Source organism: Zeus faber, assembly GCF_960531495.2.
Source record: "Zeus faber genome assembly, chromosome: 9".
Taxonomy (NCBI): Eukaryota; Metazoa; Chordata; class Actinopteri; order Zeiformes; family Zeidae; genus Zeus; species Zeus faber.
The window spans coordinates 24,023,822-24,036,646 of record NC_137197.1 but is presented as its reverse complement, the minus strand read 5'-3'; the positions used below and the strand labels follow the sequence as shown (position 1 = coordinate 24,036,646).

General features: G+C 44.7%; 1 protein-coding gene across 1 annotated transcript in view; it reads left to right on the top strand.

Moving 5' to 3' along the window:
• The first annotated feature begins 331 nt into the window (after window positions 1–331).
• map4k1 (mitogen-activated protein kinase kinase kinase kinase 1) overlaps window positions 332–12,825 on the top strand; it is an 18,982-nt gene continuing 6,488 nt past the window's right edge. The window contains exons 1-16 of the mRNA XM_080006285.1: window positions 332–446; window positions 5,830–5,887; window positions 6,143–6,233; window positions 6,376–6,440; window positions 6,771–6,826; window positions 6,925–6,972; window positions 7,247–7,289; window positions 7,399–7,471; window positions 7,928–8,059; window positions 9,230–9,292; window positions 9,461–9,542; window positions 9,647–9,763; window positions 11,014–11,095; window positions 11,802–11,854; window positions 12,170–12,219; window positions 12,370–12,435. Of these exons, the coding sequence (XP_079862411.1) occupies window positions 339–446; window positions 5,830–5,887; window positions 6,143–6,233; window positions 6,376–6,440; window positions 6,771–6,826; window positions 6,925–6,972; window positions 7,247–7,289; window positions 7,399–7,471; window positions 7,928–8,059; window positions 9,230–9,292; window positions 9,461–9,542; window positions 9,647–9,763; window positions 11,014–11,095; window positions 11,802–11,854; window positions 12,170–12,219; window positions 12,370–12,435 (1,187 nt within the window). The 5' untranslated portion in view covers window positions 332–338. The remainder of the gene's footprint in view (window positions 447–5,829; window positions 5,888–6,142; window positions 6,234–6,375; window positions 6,441–6,770; window positions 6,827–6,924; window positions 6,973–7,246; window positions 7,290–7,398; window positions 7,472–7,927; window positions 8,060–9,229; window positions 9,293–9,460; window positions 9,543–9,646; window positions 9,764–11,013; window positions 11,096–11,801; window positions 11,855–12,169; window positions 12,220–12,369; window positions 12,436–12,825) is intronic.

Below are 12,825 nucleotides of genomic sequence, written 5' to 3'. Positions count from 1 at the left end.
TCACGTTGAGGACAGAGGAGGTTGTGTGAGGGGCGGAGGAAGGCGGAGGGAGGTGTGGGAGCCACAGATCAGGTTAGACATCAAACAAAAGAGAAAGAGATTCTTCTTCCTCTTAGTGACTGAGCAGAGAGCGACTGCGAGAGCGAGTGTGTGGAGAGAGACTGTCCTGTGGCCTTGTACATACTGTACAAAGGCCGTGTTGAAGAGTGTTGGTACTGGTGTGTGTGTGTGTGTGTGTGTGTGTGTGTGTGCGTGTGTGTGCGTGTGTGTGTGTGCGCGAGGGGGTGTGTGTGTGTGTGTGTGTGTGTGTGTGACATGCCCGTGTGACCGCTCTCAGGATGGACCTCCAGCACCGGACAGGACTGGACATCTCCACCAGGAACCCCGAGGATGACTTTGAGGTCCTGCTGCGCGTGGGGGGAGGAACCTATGGAGAAGTCTTCAAGGTCAGAACAACGCCTTCTCTTCACAAAATGACAACCTTAACCACATCGATGTGGTCTTTGGGGGTTTAGGTCTTGATCTGAGTGTAAAAGCTGTTTTATTCACTAATACCCGGCGGTGCAATCGGTACATTTAGGCTTCCACAGACAATTCAACGTGGCTCGACAATTCAGTTTATCATAGGTGAGTCACGTTTCTCCGTTGAGGAAACTCGAGCACAGAAGTAGCACCGACAGTATAAAAGGCTCTTTCATTCTTCGATTTTTATTATAAGCCCATTCGTTATTTTCCACCGCTCTCAGATACCAGATACCAGCATCTGGTCACCAGTCAACCATGGCCCAGCACTGCTCCCACCCTTGCTTGCGGAACGGTTCTGTTTTTTGGCGCAACGAGTATCACTCATATTGAATGTCATTTTGTTCTCTTGACAAATCGACAAAGTTCGCCAGGCGTCTCTACATTTATTTCACTCTCCCGTTAATTCACTTCACTTCAGTTACAGTAATTCATTGTTTTAATAACAGCTCCATGTGTATTCTTATGGTGCAGAACAGTTGATTTTGCCACATGCCTGTTAAAGGAAGTGGTTTTTTTTAGAAGAACTGAAAGTACCGCAGATGTTACCAATTCAATAGGCCTGTATAATTAAATTTTGACAAATAGAATTAAACTGCACTTCAACCGAATTCAGGCAGCTCGCAAGTCATAAGAGTTGCATGATTCTCTCCGGCACGGCTTGTTATAAAAGTTCTGTTGTTAGATGCCAGTGGGTCCGGACTTGTCATTGTGTGGTAATGAATATGGTTGCAGTTTAACTTAAAAAATATATTCATATCAAATCCATGTAACTGTGAGGAACTTAACATAACACCACGGAACTATTCTCTAGATAAAAACAGGACAAAAGGGAAGCACAGATCCCCTGGGCTGAAAAACTGATCCAGTCCTCAGAGAAGTTCATTTTTTAAAGCCTTATATCACACAGAGGTCGATAACAGGCTTCACATTATTAACAGCATAATTAGACAAGAAATGGAAAAGAAAAATTAAACCAGAAGGTGGAAATAAGGAGGAAACCTTAAGAAGGGACTCTGAATTGGGGGTTCACAGTTCCAGGATGTAAATAGTGTTCAGTAGACGCAGATTGGTCCAAATATCCTAAAAACTATAGATATAGAAATGACAAAAATATAGATAGACAGACAGACAGACAGACAGATAGATAGATAGATAGATAGATAGATAGATAGATAGATAGATAGATAGATGTGGCTTCCAACAAGGTAATAAAGAAATAAAGAAAGTTATCATTGGCTTTAATTATTAATTGTTCATGGTAAAGATATGCTATGCCCGTGCAGCATGCTAGTTGTGCAGTAGTGTGTGTGTGTGTGTGTGTGTGTGTGTGAGTGCAGTGTTTCGGGTTTCGGTTCGTCGTCGATGCATGTCGCCTGTGAAGCTGCACTTCCTCTGAAACAAGGTGGTGAGTAGACCGTTTTCACACTGAGAGATTTGCATGTACTTTTCATACACACACAGACACGCGCGCACACACACACACACACACACACACACACACACACACACACACACACACACACACACACACACACACACACACACACACACACACACACACACACACACACACACACACACACACACACACACACACACACACACACACACAGCTCTATTTTTCTCCCCCTACTGTGGGTTAAAACTGCCACATCTGCAGGTTGAGTCTCGAGATAATGTGTGTAGGTGTGGGCGTGTGTGTGTGTGCGGTTATAAGAACGTGTGTTAATCTGATATATGAGTGCTGATTCCCAGTCCGACTGCACCCAATCCAGTGCCACGGTCACCATAATATCCCAATTTATTTCCCACAGTAGCGAGCGGCTCTGCGATACACAATATATATTGTGAAAAAATCCAGATTCATTATCATTATCAATGTATATATTATTATATATTATTCATTTCTGCGATAATTGCATAAAGAATGGATGAAAAATATATCGGCGCGACCTCAAATGACCGAGATAAAAAAATGACCAAAAAAAAAAAAACAAGCGACGAGAAAAAGGCAAACTTTAGAGAAAGGAAAGCGACGACTCGAAGACGAGGGCGAACCTGGTAGAAACACATATACACTTGTGTAAATCCGTTTAATGTCGGAGAACTGGGAATAGTTGGAGGAAGACAGTCCACGTCGAAGTGCTGAAGCAGGTTTGGTGAGCAAGACATTCTGAGGTCCTGGGGAATGTGGAAGGACAACTACGCTAAGCTCACAGTAAACATCTCATGTTGCCTGTGGGAGGCAGAAGGAGCGGGAGTCGATGCCGGCTGACACCGTTCACTGCCACATCATTACATTCTGGAAACATATTTTTTGACTAATAATTGCCACTGCGTGATGCTGTCATTTAATGACTCCTTTTTGTTTTTTGGGTTTTTTTTTTGTGTGTTTTGCCTCCTTTTTGAGAGCGACCAGGTTCTGGTGTTAACACAACAACACTGATTGGACCCAGTGGTGTCGATTTTGTTTTAACATTGGGATTGGGGAGGGCCCCCCGGAGGGCCCCCCCCCACCAGGAAATTGTGAGCCTCAAATACTTCATTTCCTGCATTGTGGTGAATTTTTTGCATTGTGGTGAATTTTTATTCACCAATTTGTGCATTTTCTGCATCAATTTGTGTCCTTATTTATGCTTCTTTCAATTTTTTTTTTATTGGAGGTGACAAATGCACGCGTTCTAAATATTGAGGGGGACGTATCTCCCCCGAAAACTACGCCTATGACTGGACCACTGAGTGGTTGAAAAGGATGAAGTCCTCATGAAATCCTTTCTGAATTTGCCCCTCCACTTTTAAAATCACGGTGTGAACCGACACCTGGGGCTGGGGGGGGGTCACTGACCTAGGCTCAGAAATGTCTGCGCTTCGCACCTGAACGCAACCGAAAAAGAGCGAGAGCGAGTCGGGCCCCCGCACGGAGGGCGGCGCGGCGGTCTGTGTGTTCCATCAAACAAGGCCAGCCAGCTCCCACTCCGCACGTCCCGCGAGACAAAAGCCTCACGTCCTTATTCGAGCCCCGTCTAAAATTGGAAACACGTTCATCTCCCTCCCAGGGTTGCCACATCTTCTCTTTAAGACAGAGGTCGCCTAACGCCGAAAAAAAACACACACACATGTTTCTGAAAAAGGTGACCTCCGACCCAATTCATACTTCGCACCTCTCTCAAAGGTTGTCCAGAGCCTGGTCTGTCTGGGTTGCAGCGTGACGCGGTGTTTTATGCTCTCGTCTCGACCGCGGATGCAGGTGGCGGAGGCGCGAGATAGACAAGACGACCGAAAGAAAACCACCCTGGTGTGTTTATTACAGTGGTATCAGAAAAAAAGACGCTGATTCATTTCAGTTTATTGAGTGTAGAGATGGACATTTGTATTTGAATGTTTAAAATTCCGACCGCCAACAGTCAGTGGATTCATCTTTTGACCTTTAAATGTGTCTATTTTATGCATCGGGTATTTTGTCAATTGCCAAATCAAGTAAGCAAACACAAAAACCACACCCCTCATGTTGTGGCTTCTAAAGACCCCCCTACTGTGGCTGCACCGTCTTCCTGAACTCTGTCCTTTTCATGAAGAACAACAAACGTTTGTCGTCTCCTCATGCATTCATTGGCGTCACCAGGAAATGTGTCTGCGCGTGTGCTCAGCGTCACGTGTGTACGGAGTAAAAGTGCAACTGACCAAAACCGTCACCGTGGAAACCACAGCTGTTCTACATTTACTTTCCGTCCAGTGTGTGAATCTGTTTTTTTTTCGAGTGGTTGGGTGATGGTCTTTCCTTTCATTGACCTCTCGGATTGCCCAACCACACAACCCCCCCCCCACACACACACACACACACACACACACACATACGTTTATCGTCTCAGCTGCACCTACGACTGTATGGAATTTCCAATGCCGGTAGAACTGTTATTATTTACTCACAGCTCCGCCCCCTGCTACACCCTGACCAATGCAGAGCTGAGAATAGATTTGTAATATTGCATCCTACATATAACTCAACAAGCACGCTGTTTGGATAATAATGACAGTGTCATCATCAGATAATTGTATTATTTTATCATCACACAGGCCTACACTCGAATTAGAGTAATTACCTCGCCTTGCTGTTAGCGTTGGTAAACCCTTCACAGGGACCATGGAACTGGACATTTAAGGATGAGGATACATTTTCTATTTTTCAATCTAATGTTGGTTCCAATCATTTCTAACTGTTCGTAACTACAACCACACGGGCCGCTTCACGAGAAACGTACTCCATCGGACTGCATTTAAGCACAATCAATTTTTGTCGATTTATGTTGGATGCCTCCTACAGCGTATCAGGAAATTTTAATTTTTAAATAGTATTTTATGGGAAAGATATTAGGTAGTTAATTATCCGGCGATTAGTTTCAACATTTTTGCTCAACTTCGTGCAGGCAGAAAAACAGGCAAAAAAAACTCCCTTGATCATGCACCTCTCGAGTGAAATTTGTAATAGTGATGTAATAGTGATTACCTGGGCCTCATTTGAGCTGGTTAGTTCTTATCTTATCTTATCTTGGCATTTTTTCAGTTATTGAAATAGTTGAGTGCAGCTCTGAAATCGTGTCCTGTTTTAATTATTGAACCATGCTTATCAGCCCCTGAGCATGACGCAACACATCAATTCTGTAACACCATCTTCTGCTATCACACTTCTAAAGGTCAGTGCATGTGTGTGTGTGTGTGTGTGTGTGTGTGTGTGTGTGTGTGCGTGTGTGTGCGTGTGTGTGTGTGTGTGTGTCTGTGTGTGTGTGCACTGTAGTGAGAGCACATGAAAATGGTGTCAAAGTGTTTTGTTCAGTATCATGGTGTGAAAGAAAAACAGCCACATGAGAACGTGAGAGAATTCTAAATAATCCAAATAATCAATGTACATCAATGTTATTTTCTTATTCTTGTGGCTGATGTGGACATTTTATATGTAATTCTTTAGTTTTGGCAGACAACCAATAATAGATTAATAATATAAGTAATAAAAGTAAAAGTCATAAAGTGAACACCGAAGGTGGTGTAGGATGGTATCTATCTGGCATGAAACGAAAAATAGTAATTTAACAAAAAGAGGAGCTGTCATTTGAGTGACTCTCAATGTAATAAAGTGACAGTAGGTGACGTATACAAGATATTTACAAAAAAGGCATTTGCAAAAATATTTTTACTCAAAATCAAATTATTAAGCACATTAGAAAAAGTTCAAGAGAAAGGAGTAATGCAAGATTAAACTCGTGTGTGTGTGTGTGTGTGTGCGTGTGTGTGCGTTTTTGCTCTTTCTAGGCTCGGAACAAGCAGAATGGAGAGTTGACGGCCATCAAGATCATCAAGATGGAACCAGGTGAGGATCCACGACGTCCCATTCACTTCTGTCACCGTCGAGGAGCTTTTCCACCCAAGCATCCGTTTCAGGACATTAGACTTTTCTTTTTCCAGTTTGGTTCCGGAACTGGTTCCTCTTGGATAGTTCCTGGTCCCCAAAAAAAGTCCCTGGATGTGAGGTGATACTTTTCAGGGGAAGGGAATAGTTAGTAATAACCCCTCTCTCTCTCTCCCTCTCTCTCTCTCTCTCTCTCCCTCTCTCTCTCTCTCTCAGAGGATGACTTTTCGATCATCCAGCAGGAGATTGTCTTTGTGAAGAGCTGCAAACACAGAAACATCGTAGCATATCACGGCAGTTACATACGGTGAGCGGTGTCTCCCTCCCTCTCTCTCTCTCTCTCTCTCTCTCTCGCCCTCTCTCTGTTTTTTCTAACTTTATAACTACCAGTTTCAGACGATAAATCGTAGCCAACCTCGTCTGACGCCGTGCGCCTCCCGTGTCCGCAGGTCCAACACGCTGTGGATCTGCATGGAGTTCTGTGGAGGAGGCTCCCTGCAGGACATCTACCAAGGTTAGTGTGTGTGTGTGTGTGTGTGTGTGTGTGTGCGTGTGTGTGTAGACGTTCCATTCTATTCTATTCTATTCTCGCCTTATCATTGTAACTTTGAGAGGTTCTGCCGCATAATCGATCCAAAGCATCGCCGAGGCTCGGAAGCATCACGCCAAGGAAGTTCACCCAAAGCAGACGACGACCGCCAAACTATTTGATCATTTCTGAAATAATGAGGAATAAAGAATCACTGATCTTCTCTCTCTCTCTCTCTCTACCTCTCTCTATTTCTCTCTCTCTCTCTCTCTCTTTCTCTCTCTCTCTCCCACTCCCTCTCTCCCTCTCCGCCAGTGACCGGTCCTCTGACCGAGCTCCAGATTGCCTTCATCTGCCGAGAGATGCTTCAGGTAAGGATGCGACTGGGTGTGTCTGCGCCTGTTCGTCTACAGTGCGGTGCTCAAGACTTATGGAGATGATGTTGTGATTGTGTTGAACGTCTGAGCAGGGCCTGCACTACCTGCACGGGCAGAAGAAGATCCACAGAGACATCAAGGTCAGAGGGGCTTTCTGTGTCCTTGTGGGGTTCATGAGTATGGAATGCTGCGTTTCTCTTATTGGCGCGCTGTGCCCCATTCAAAGACATCGGAGCGATTCTTTGTATCGGTGTAAAGTGCATTCGTCTTGTTTGTCGTGCATCTCGTTGTCACGCAGTGGACCTCATTGGCTTGTTATCCGTGGGAGATTCAATTCAATTCAATTCAATAATGTTCTATTTGGCTGAACCACAGTCAGATTCATGCGCTTCTCTTCCTCTCCTCATTGCCCAGGGTGCCAACATCCTCCTCACCGTCCAGGGAGAGGTAAAGCTCGGTGGGTGCACGGACAACCTGTCCAGGCTTCGCTCTACGACTCGGATCGGCCGAGAGGCTCCGGGAACGTGGAACCTGAATCTGTCTCTTTTCTGTCCTCTCTCGTGCAGCTGACTTCGGGGTCTCGGCGCAGATCACAGCCACTCTGGCCAAGAGGATGTCCTTCATTGGGACGCCATATTGGTGAGATCAAAACGGAGGCGTTTACAGAACAGGAGCTGTAATTACCTCCCGCTGAATGTGTGAGGATAAATCGTTTTGGTTATACTGTATCGTGGGGATACTTTAACGTACCGACGTACTTATGTTGTTATTTGTTATGTTGAAACTAGGCTGAAACAAATCTGAACAAAATTTCCAATTGGCTATGTATTAACAACATTTCGGATCAATGTTTCCCTGTTACAGGTCTCTTTCAGCCAAGAGCTTAACCAATAGCCCAAATTGTTGAAAACAACAACAAAAAACAAACAAACAAGACAAGCAGTGGGGTAATGATGTTTGATAAGTTAATGTTTGCCCCAAATGCCATATACAAGATACAAACTTGAGTTTGAATAAATATTGAAAAATAAATAAGTGGTAGCTGTGGAGAGTTGACCTGGGTGACCTTGGCTGCTGTTCCCCTCTCGCCCGCAGGATGGCGCCAGAGGTGGCCGCCGTGGAGATAAAAGGCGGCTACAACGAGCTGTGCGACGTCTGGTCCGTGGGCATCACAGCCATAGAGCTGGCCGAGCTGCAGCCGCCCCTGTTTGACGTCCACCCTCTGCGGTCCGTACGCAGCAAGACGCGTCGTTATCCAAATGCGCAGAAACGCAAACACGCGTGACAACACTACGTTACCTGTATCATATCACACAATGAGATGCATGAAGAACACACGCAGAAATTGTCACCGAAATTCCCAAAGCAACGCTTGTCCGGCAATAGAAAGTTGTTGACGTTTTCTTTCTCTGCGTGTGATAGCGATCAAATTAACTGAACCTCAACATAATTAAAACACATTAATTCCCATAATTAAAGTGGCAATGTCAAATATTTAGGTGTTGTTGTTTTTGGCGGCACCTATGGCGAAAAGCGGTAATTGCAGGTGTGTTTTTGGACCTCACTTCCCGGGGATCCAAACAGTGTTGCCTGTGTGATGTCAGTCAGATGATAGTTTGCACCTGGGCCGCACCTCCACAACAATTCGAGGTCGCCACTGTACATGAATGCATGAATTTAAATGCATCGTGGGAAAGTCACCACAGACACCCGGTTCTTAATACTCAGAATACCGAAAAAATACAAATTCAACGGTTTTCATCCGTGGGCCGTAGGCTTTGTCACCTTTGCGTTACACCATTCGGCGATAGATATGTATATTATTAGACATTTATTTCAATGAAAATCTTTGAGATTGGCACTTTAATTTTTTTGCTTTGTTTGTTTGTCATTTTTGTCATTTATTTGTGCTTCGTTTATGTAATTCTTTACCTTTTCTGCACTAAAAAGGTACTCTTAGGGACAGTAAAGCCGCTGAATTGAATTGGGTTCTGTTACCGTGCGACTCCACATGTAAGTTTGGTGGCTATAACGTGCCATATTCTAAGATCCTGAGATATTCTATGTCGGAAAGGAAACATTTTGCATGGAGGTCAGCAGCAAAGTAAATAAGTTCTACACACGTTGGAAACCAGACGCCCCAAACTCAATGCACACGCACTACAAATCTTTCCACTCAAATGTGCAGGCGTGCAGACGCGTTTAAAGTCATCGACGCCACACAAGCCCTACGGCTGGGTTTGCATGTGGACAGTAGACACGCTCGCTCGCTCGCTCGCTTGCCCACACACACCCACACACACACACACACACACACACACACACGTACACACACATTTTATCATTTGCACAATGCGCATACACTTATACCCACACTGTCCTTTATCTTCACCACAGGGTTCTGTTCCTCATGTCGAAGAGCGGCTACCAGCCTCCTAAACTAAAGGACAAATCCAGATGGTGAGCAAACAAAAGGTCATATTACGCAACATGCATTACGGCGGCAAAATTCTCACGAGTTCACAAAATTCTCACGAGCCTTGGTACCTCGTCATTACGCGTAGTTTTGCACGTATGAAGGAACAGAACCTCCATCTTTCTTTCTCCACCGGCTCCTTTTTTCCGCAGGTCGTCTACGTTCTACAACTTTGTGAAGGCCATGCTAGTGAGGAACCCCAAGAAGAGACCCAGCGCCCACAAGATGCTGGCGGTAGGTGGCGCTCTAACGTACGCTCCCGCGGGAGACCCACCGTGTACCCCCTCCGCTTCTGAAAGCCCCTCCTTTTTCTCCTCCCGTCGCCCCTCTTCCCGCAGAACGTGTTCGTGAGCCAGCAGGGCCTGAGGCAGGAGCTGATCCTGGATCTGCTGGAGAAGCTGCAGCACCCAGAGAAGCTGAAGACCTGCCTTTCCTCGGAGGAGGACGACATGGAGGTACAAAGACGCAGCATTAAGAGCCTGTGTGGATATTCTACGTTTTTTGCTGTAAATCCACGGTTCTGCGGGTTCTACAGTTTTCCCTCAGTTGTTTACGCGCCAACGCCGGTACTTAAGACACAACGACCACAACCTGGAACTCATGCATCGATCCCCCAAACAAATTCTCCGTAAACGCAAGCACATTTCCTGCTTCACGCTCACATTGCAGTTCTGCACCGCATGCTTTTCAGAACGCGACGCACACGTTCTCCACATTTGGCGCGATCTCCGTGAATAAAATCTCTTGTGCTCTCACAGTACACGCTGCCATTCCAAATGCAAGGCTTACATTTCCCACCGTCCACACTGACTCTGCACATGTTGCACAATTGTTCAGTGAGCGATCAGAGCTTTACTGTAACAAAAGGGCCACAGGCCAGCGCTTCTGTTTTGGAGCAATGGACGCCAACAGAGGAGAGAGAGGCACAGCCAGGGGAGCGAGAGAGAGAGGAGGAGGGCGGGGAGGAGGAGGAAGAGCAACACGGAGGAGAGCCACGATCTCTGATGAAACCTCACCGCGGTCGACCGTGTGCTCGACCATGGTCCAACAATGAGGGAGGCGAGGCAGAGAGTGCAACCAAACATGAGCAGGTTCACAGCAGGTTCACAGTATTGTAGTACTGCACATAAACACAGTACTCAATCATTACTGTTAACAGTACATTGTTCTACTATTTGTTCTGTATTAGGAACACTTTACACATCTAACCTTGTGTTTGTTGGGATGTATACAGTATTTTGGGAAAATAAAAACATATTTTTGTTACAGTATGTTTGTTTGATTCATATTTGAGTTTAAAAACTTTATACAAATATATTTTACAACAGACTTCTGTCCATACGTAGTAAGTATAACACTGAACATGAAAAAAGGAATAAGTCTCCTGATCAGGCTTTGGTACTCGTGGTACTCGTGGTACTCGTGGTACTCGTGGTACTCATGGTACTCGTGTTTTCCATTCATAGTGTTTGACATTGAGCACATCAGCGTTCAATTGGTTCTAAGAAATGTCTCTTCATATGATGGTGTGCTGTGTAATTCTAACCCCAAAAAACCACATTTTCACATTTTCAAAACTCATTTTACAGGAGATTTGTGGAGTTTTGCCTTTTGTGGATGTGGTTTTGGACTTTGGGAGTTGTGAGAATAGTTATGCAGAGTTATGCATTGATGATGCAGGATTTTACCTTTTTCTTTGTTTCAGGTGGCGGTTCCTGGTTCCCTGAGAAGGATCCACTCCATCAACAGACACAACAAAGCTGAGAGGACGCATTCTGACATGAGCAGTGAGGATCCACTCAAATATTTTTAATTTGATCCATGTTGGCCGTTCTGTAACTCGTCACTCTCACCGCAACCCTACCTAACTTAATTCAATATTCCAAGGACTTTTTACATTGTTAATTTTGGGGATTTTGATACATGACAACATATTGGAAAAAAAAAATTAAAACTACGGTAATTGTATATTTTTTACTTTGCTCCCATGACCCTTTGCCTCGCAGTAACCCGTCTGCAGGGGCAGTGCTGTAGCCCCCCCCCCGCCCAAGGATTTCCTAACAATTTGACGTTGTCATTACACACTTTAAATCCTGTCCGAGAATTATTTTAAGTTTAAAATTGATTCAACACTGATAATTAGTGAAACAGGCAGGTGTAGAGCAGTGGGGTAGATGCGTAACGGAGAGGGAGCGATCTCGGCTCCGCGACCCCGTTTCCCGTTTCTCCAAAGAGAGACGAATAAAAACGGTGTGTTTTCATGTTAGATGTAGTTATTTTCCTCCGTTTCCAAGTTGAACGAAACCAAAAAATCCCTGTGCCTCCCGTGTCAGGCTCAAGAAAATGAAAAATAATAATCGGTTATTATAATCACCCGCTTATTGTGATCAATTTGACCTGGAAAGACGTGATCGCTGTAAGAGGTTTCCACTGTAAATGTTAGTACAAATGTACATTTTTATTTTGGCTAATTTTTGTTTCCCGTGTGCCCAGCGGAGGAGATTTACACTGGAAGGCCGGTGATGAAAGACTCACGGGTACCAACGGTGAGTTCACGTCGTATTTAACCAAAGTGCATTGTGGGTAGTGACAAAATCCTCCAACAAAGCTGTCTGCACAACTGTTATATGCATCTGTGTAACTATCGTCTCTTGAGAGCAGCAGCGACCGAGCAAGTGAAAGTCAACATGGCTGAGAAAAGAAAGCAAACAGCGGTTCAAATTAATTTATGACTTGCAGCGGAAAAATGATCACATGTTACTGTGTTTTGCTCCCGCCCAGAGTTGTTCTTTTAACCCCCTTTTTTCCACGTTGATCTGTAGGCTTACGCTATTATTCCGTTTTTTATGACTTTCCACCAGTTACGGCCGTCGCAGGGTTCTCAGGGCAGCAGCGGCAAAAGCCCAAACAGGTCAATTCAACTTCTCTAGCTCTCTGCTGTGTGGGTGCGTGCGTGTGTGTGTGTTTGTATTGTTATGTCCTCCTACTCTCTCAATATTACTCTTCTGTTTTTCTCTTGGTCTCACTTCCCCCCACCCCTCTCTCTCTCTCTCTCTCTCAGGGACCAGGACATGAACTCAGACTCGGACTCGGACGACGACGACGACGACTATGATGATGTGGATGTGTGAGGATGCACTTTATTCATTCCAGATTGGATTCCCTTTATCTAAACCACCATGCCCAGTGTCAAATTCAGTTTTATCCCGTTTACTATTTATTTTTATCAGTCCCACAACGGGGAAATTTGCAAGAAATTTGCGAGTCAGCACACGTAGAGATTGAGAAACCTACTTTAGAATGATTTCCTGGTCCCATATGTCCCAAAAACACATACTGTATGTTTCTCAGAGGGACTTGAGTTAAAACTCATTTTCACTGTAATCATCTACTTTTATCACACATTTGATCTCATTTCAAACTTGATCTTAATTATAATTTTAATGCAACTCCACTGACCCCTGTTGGCTCAATTGTATTTTCCCTCCAAATGTTTAATTTGACCCCCGTCCCTGTT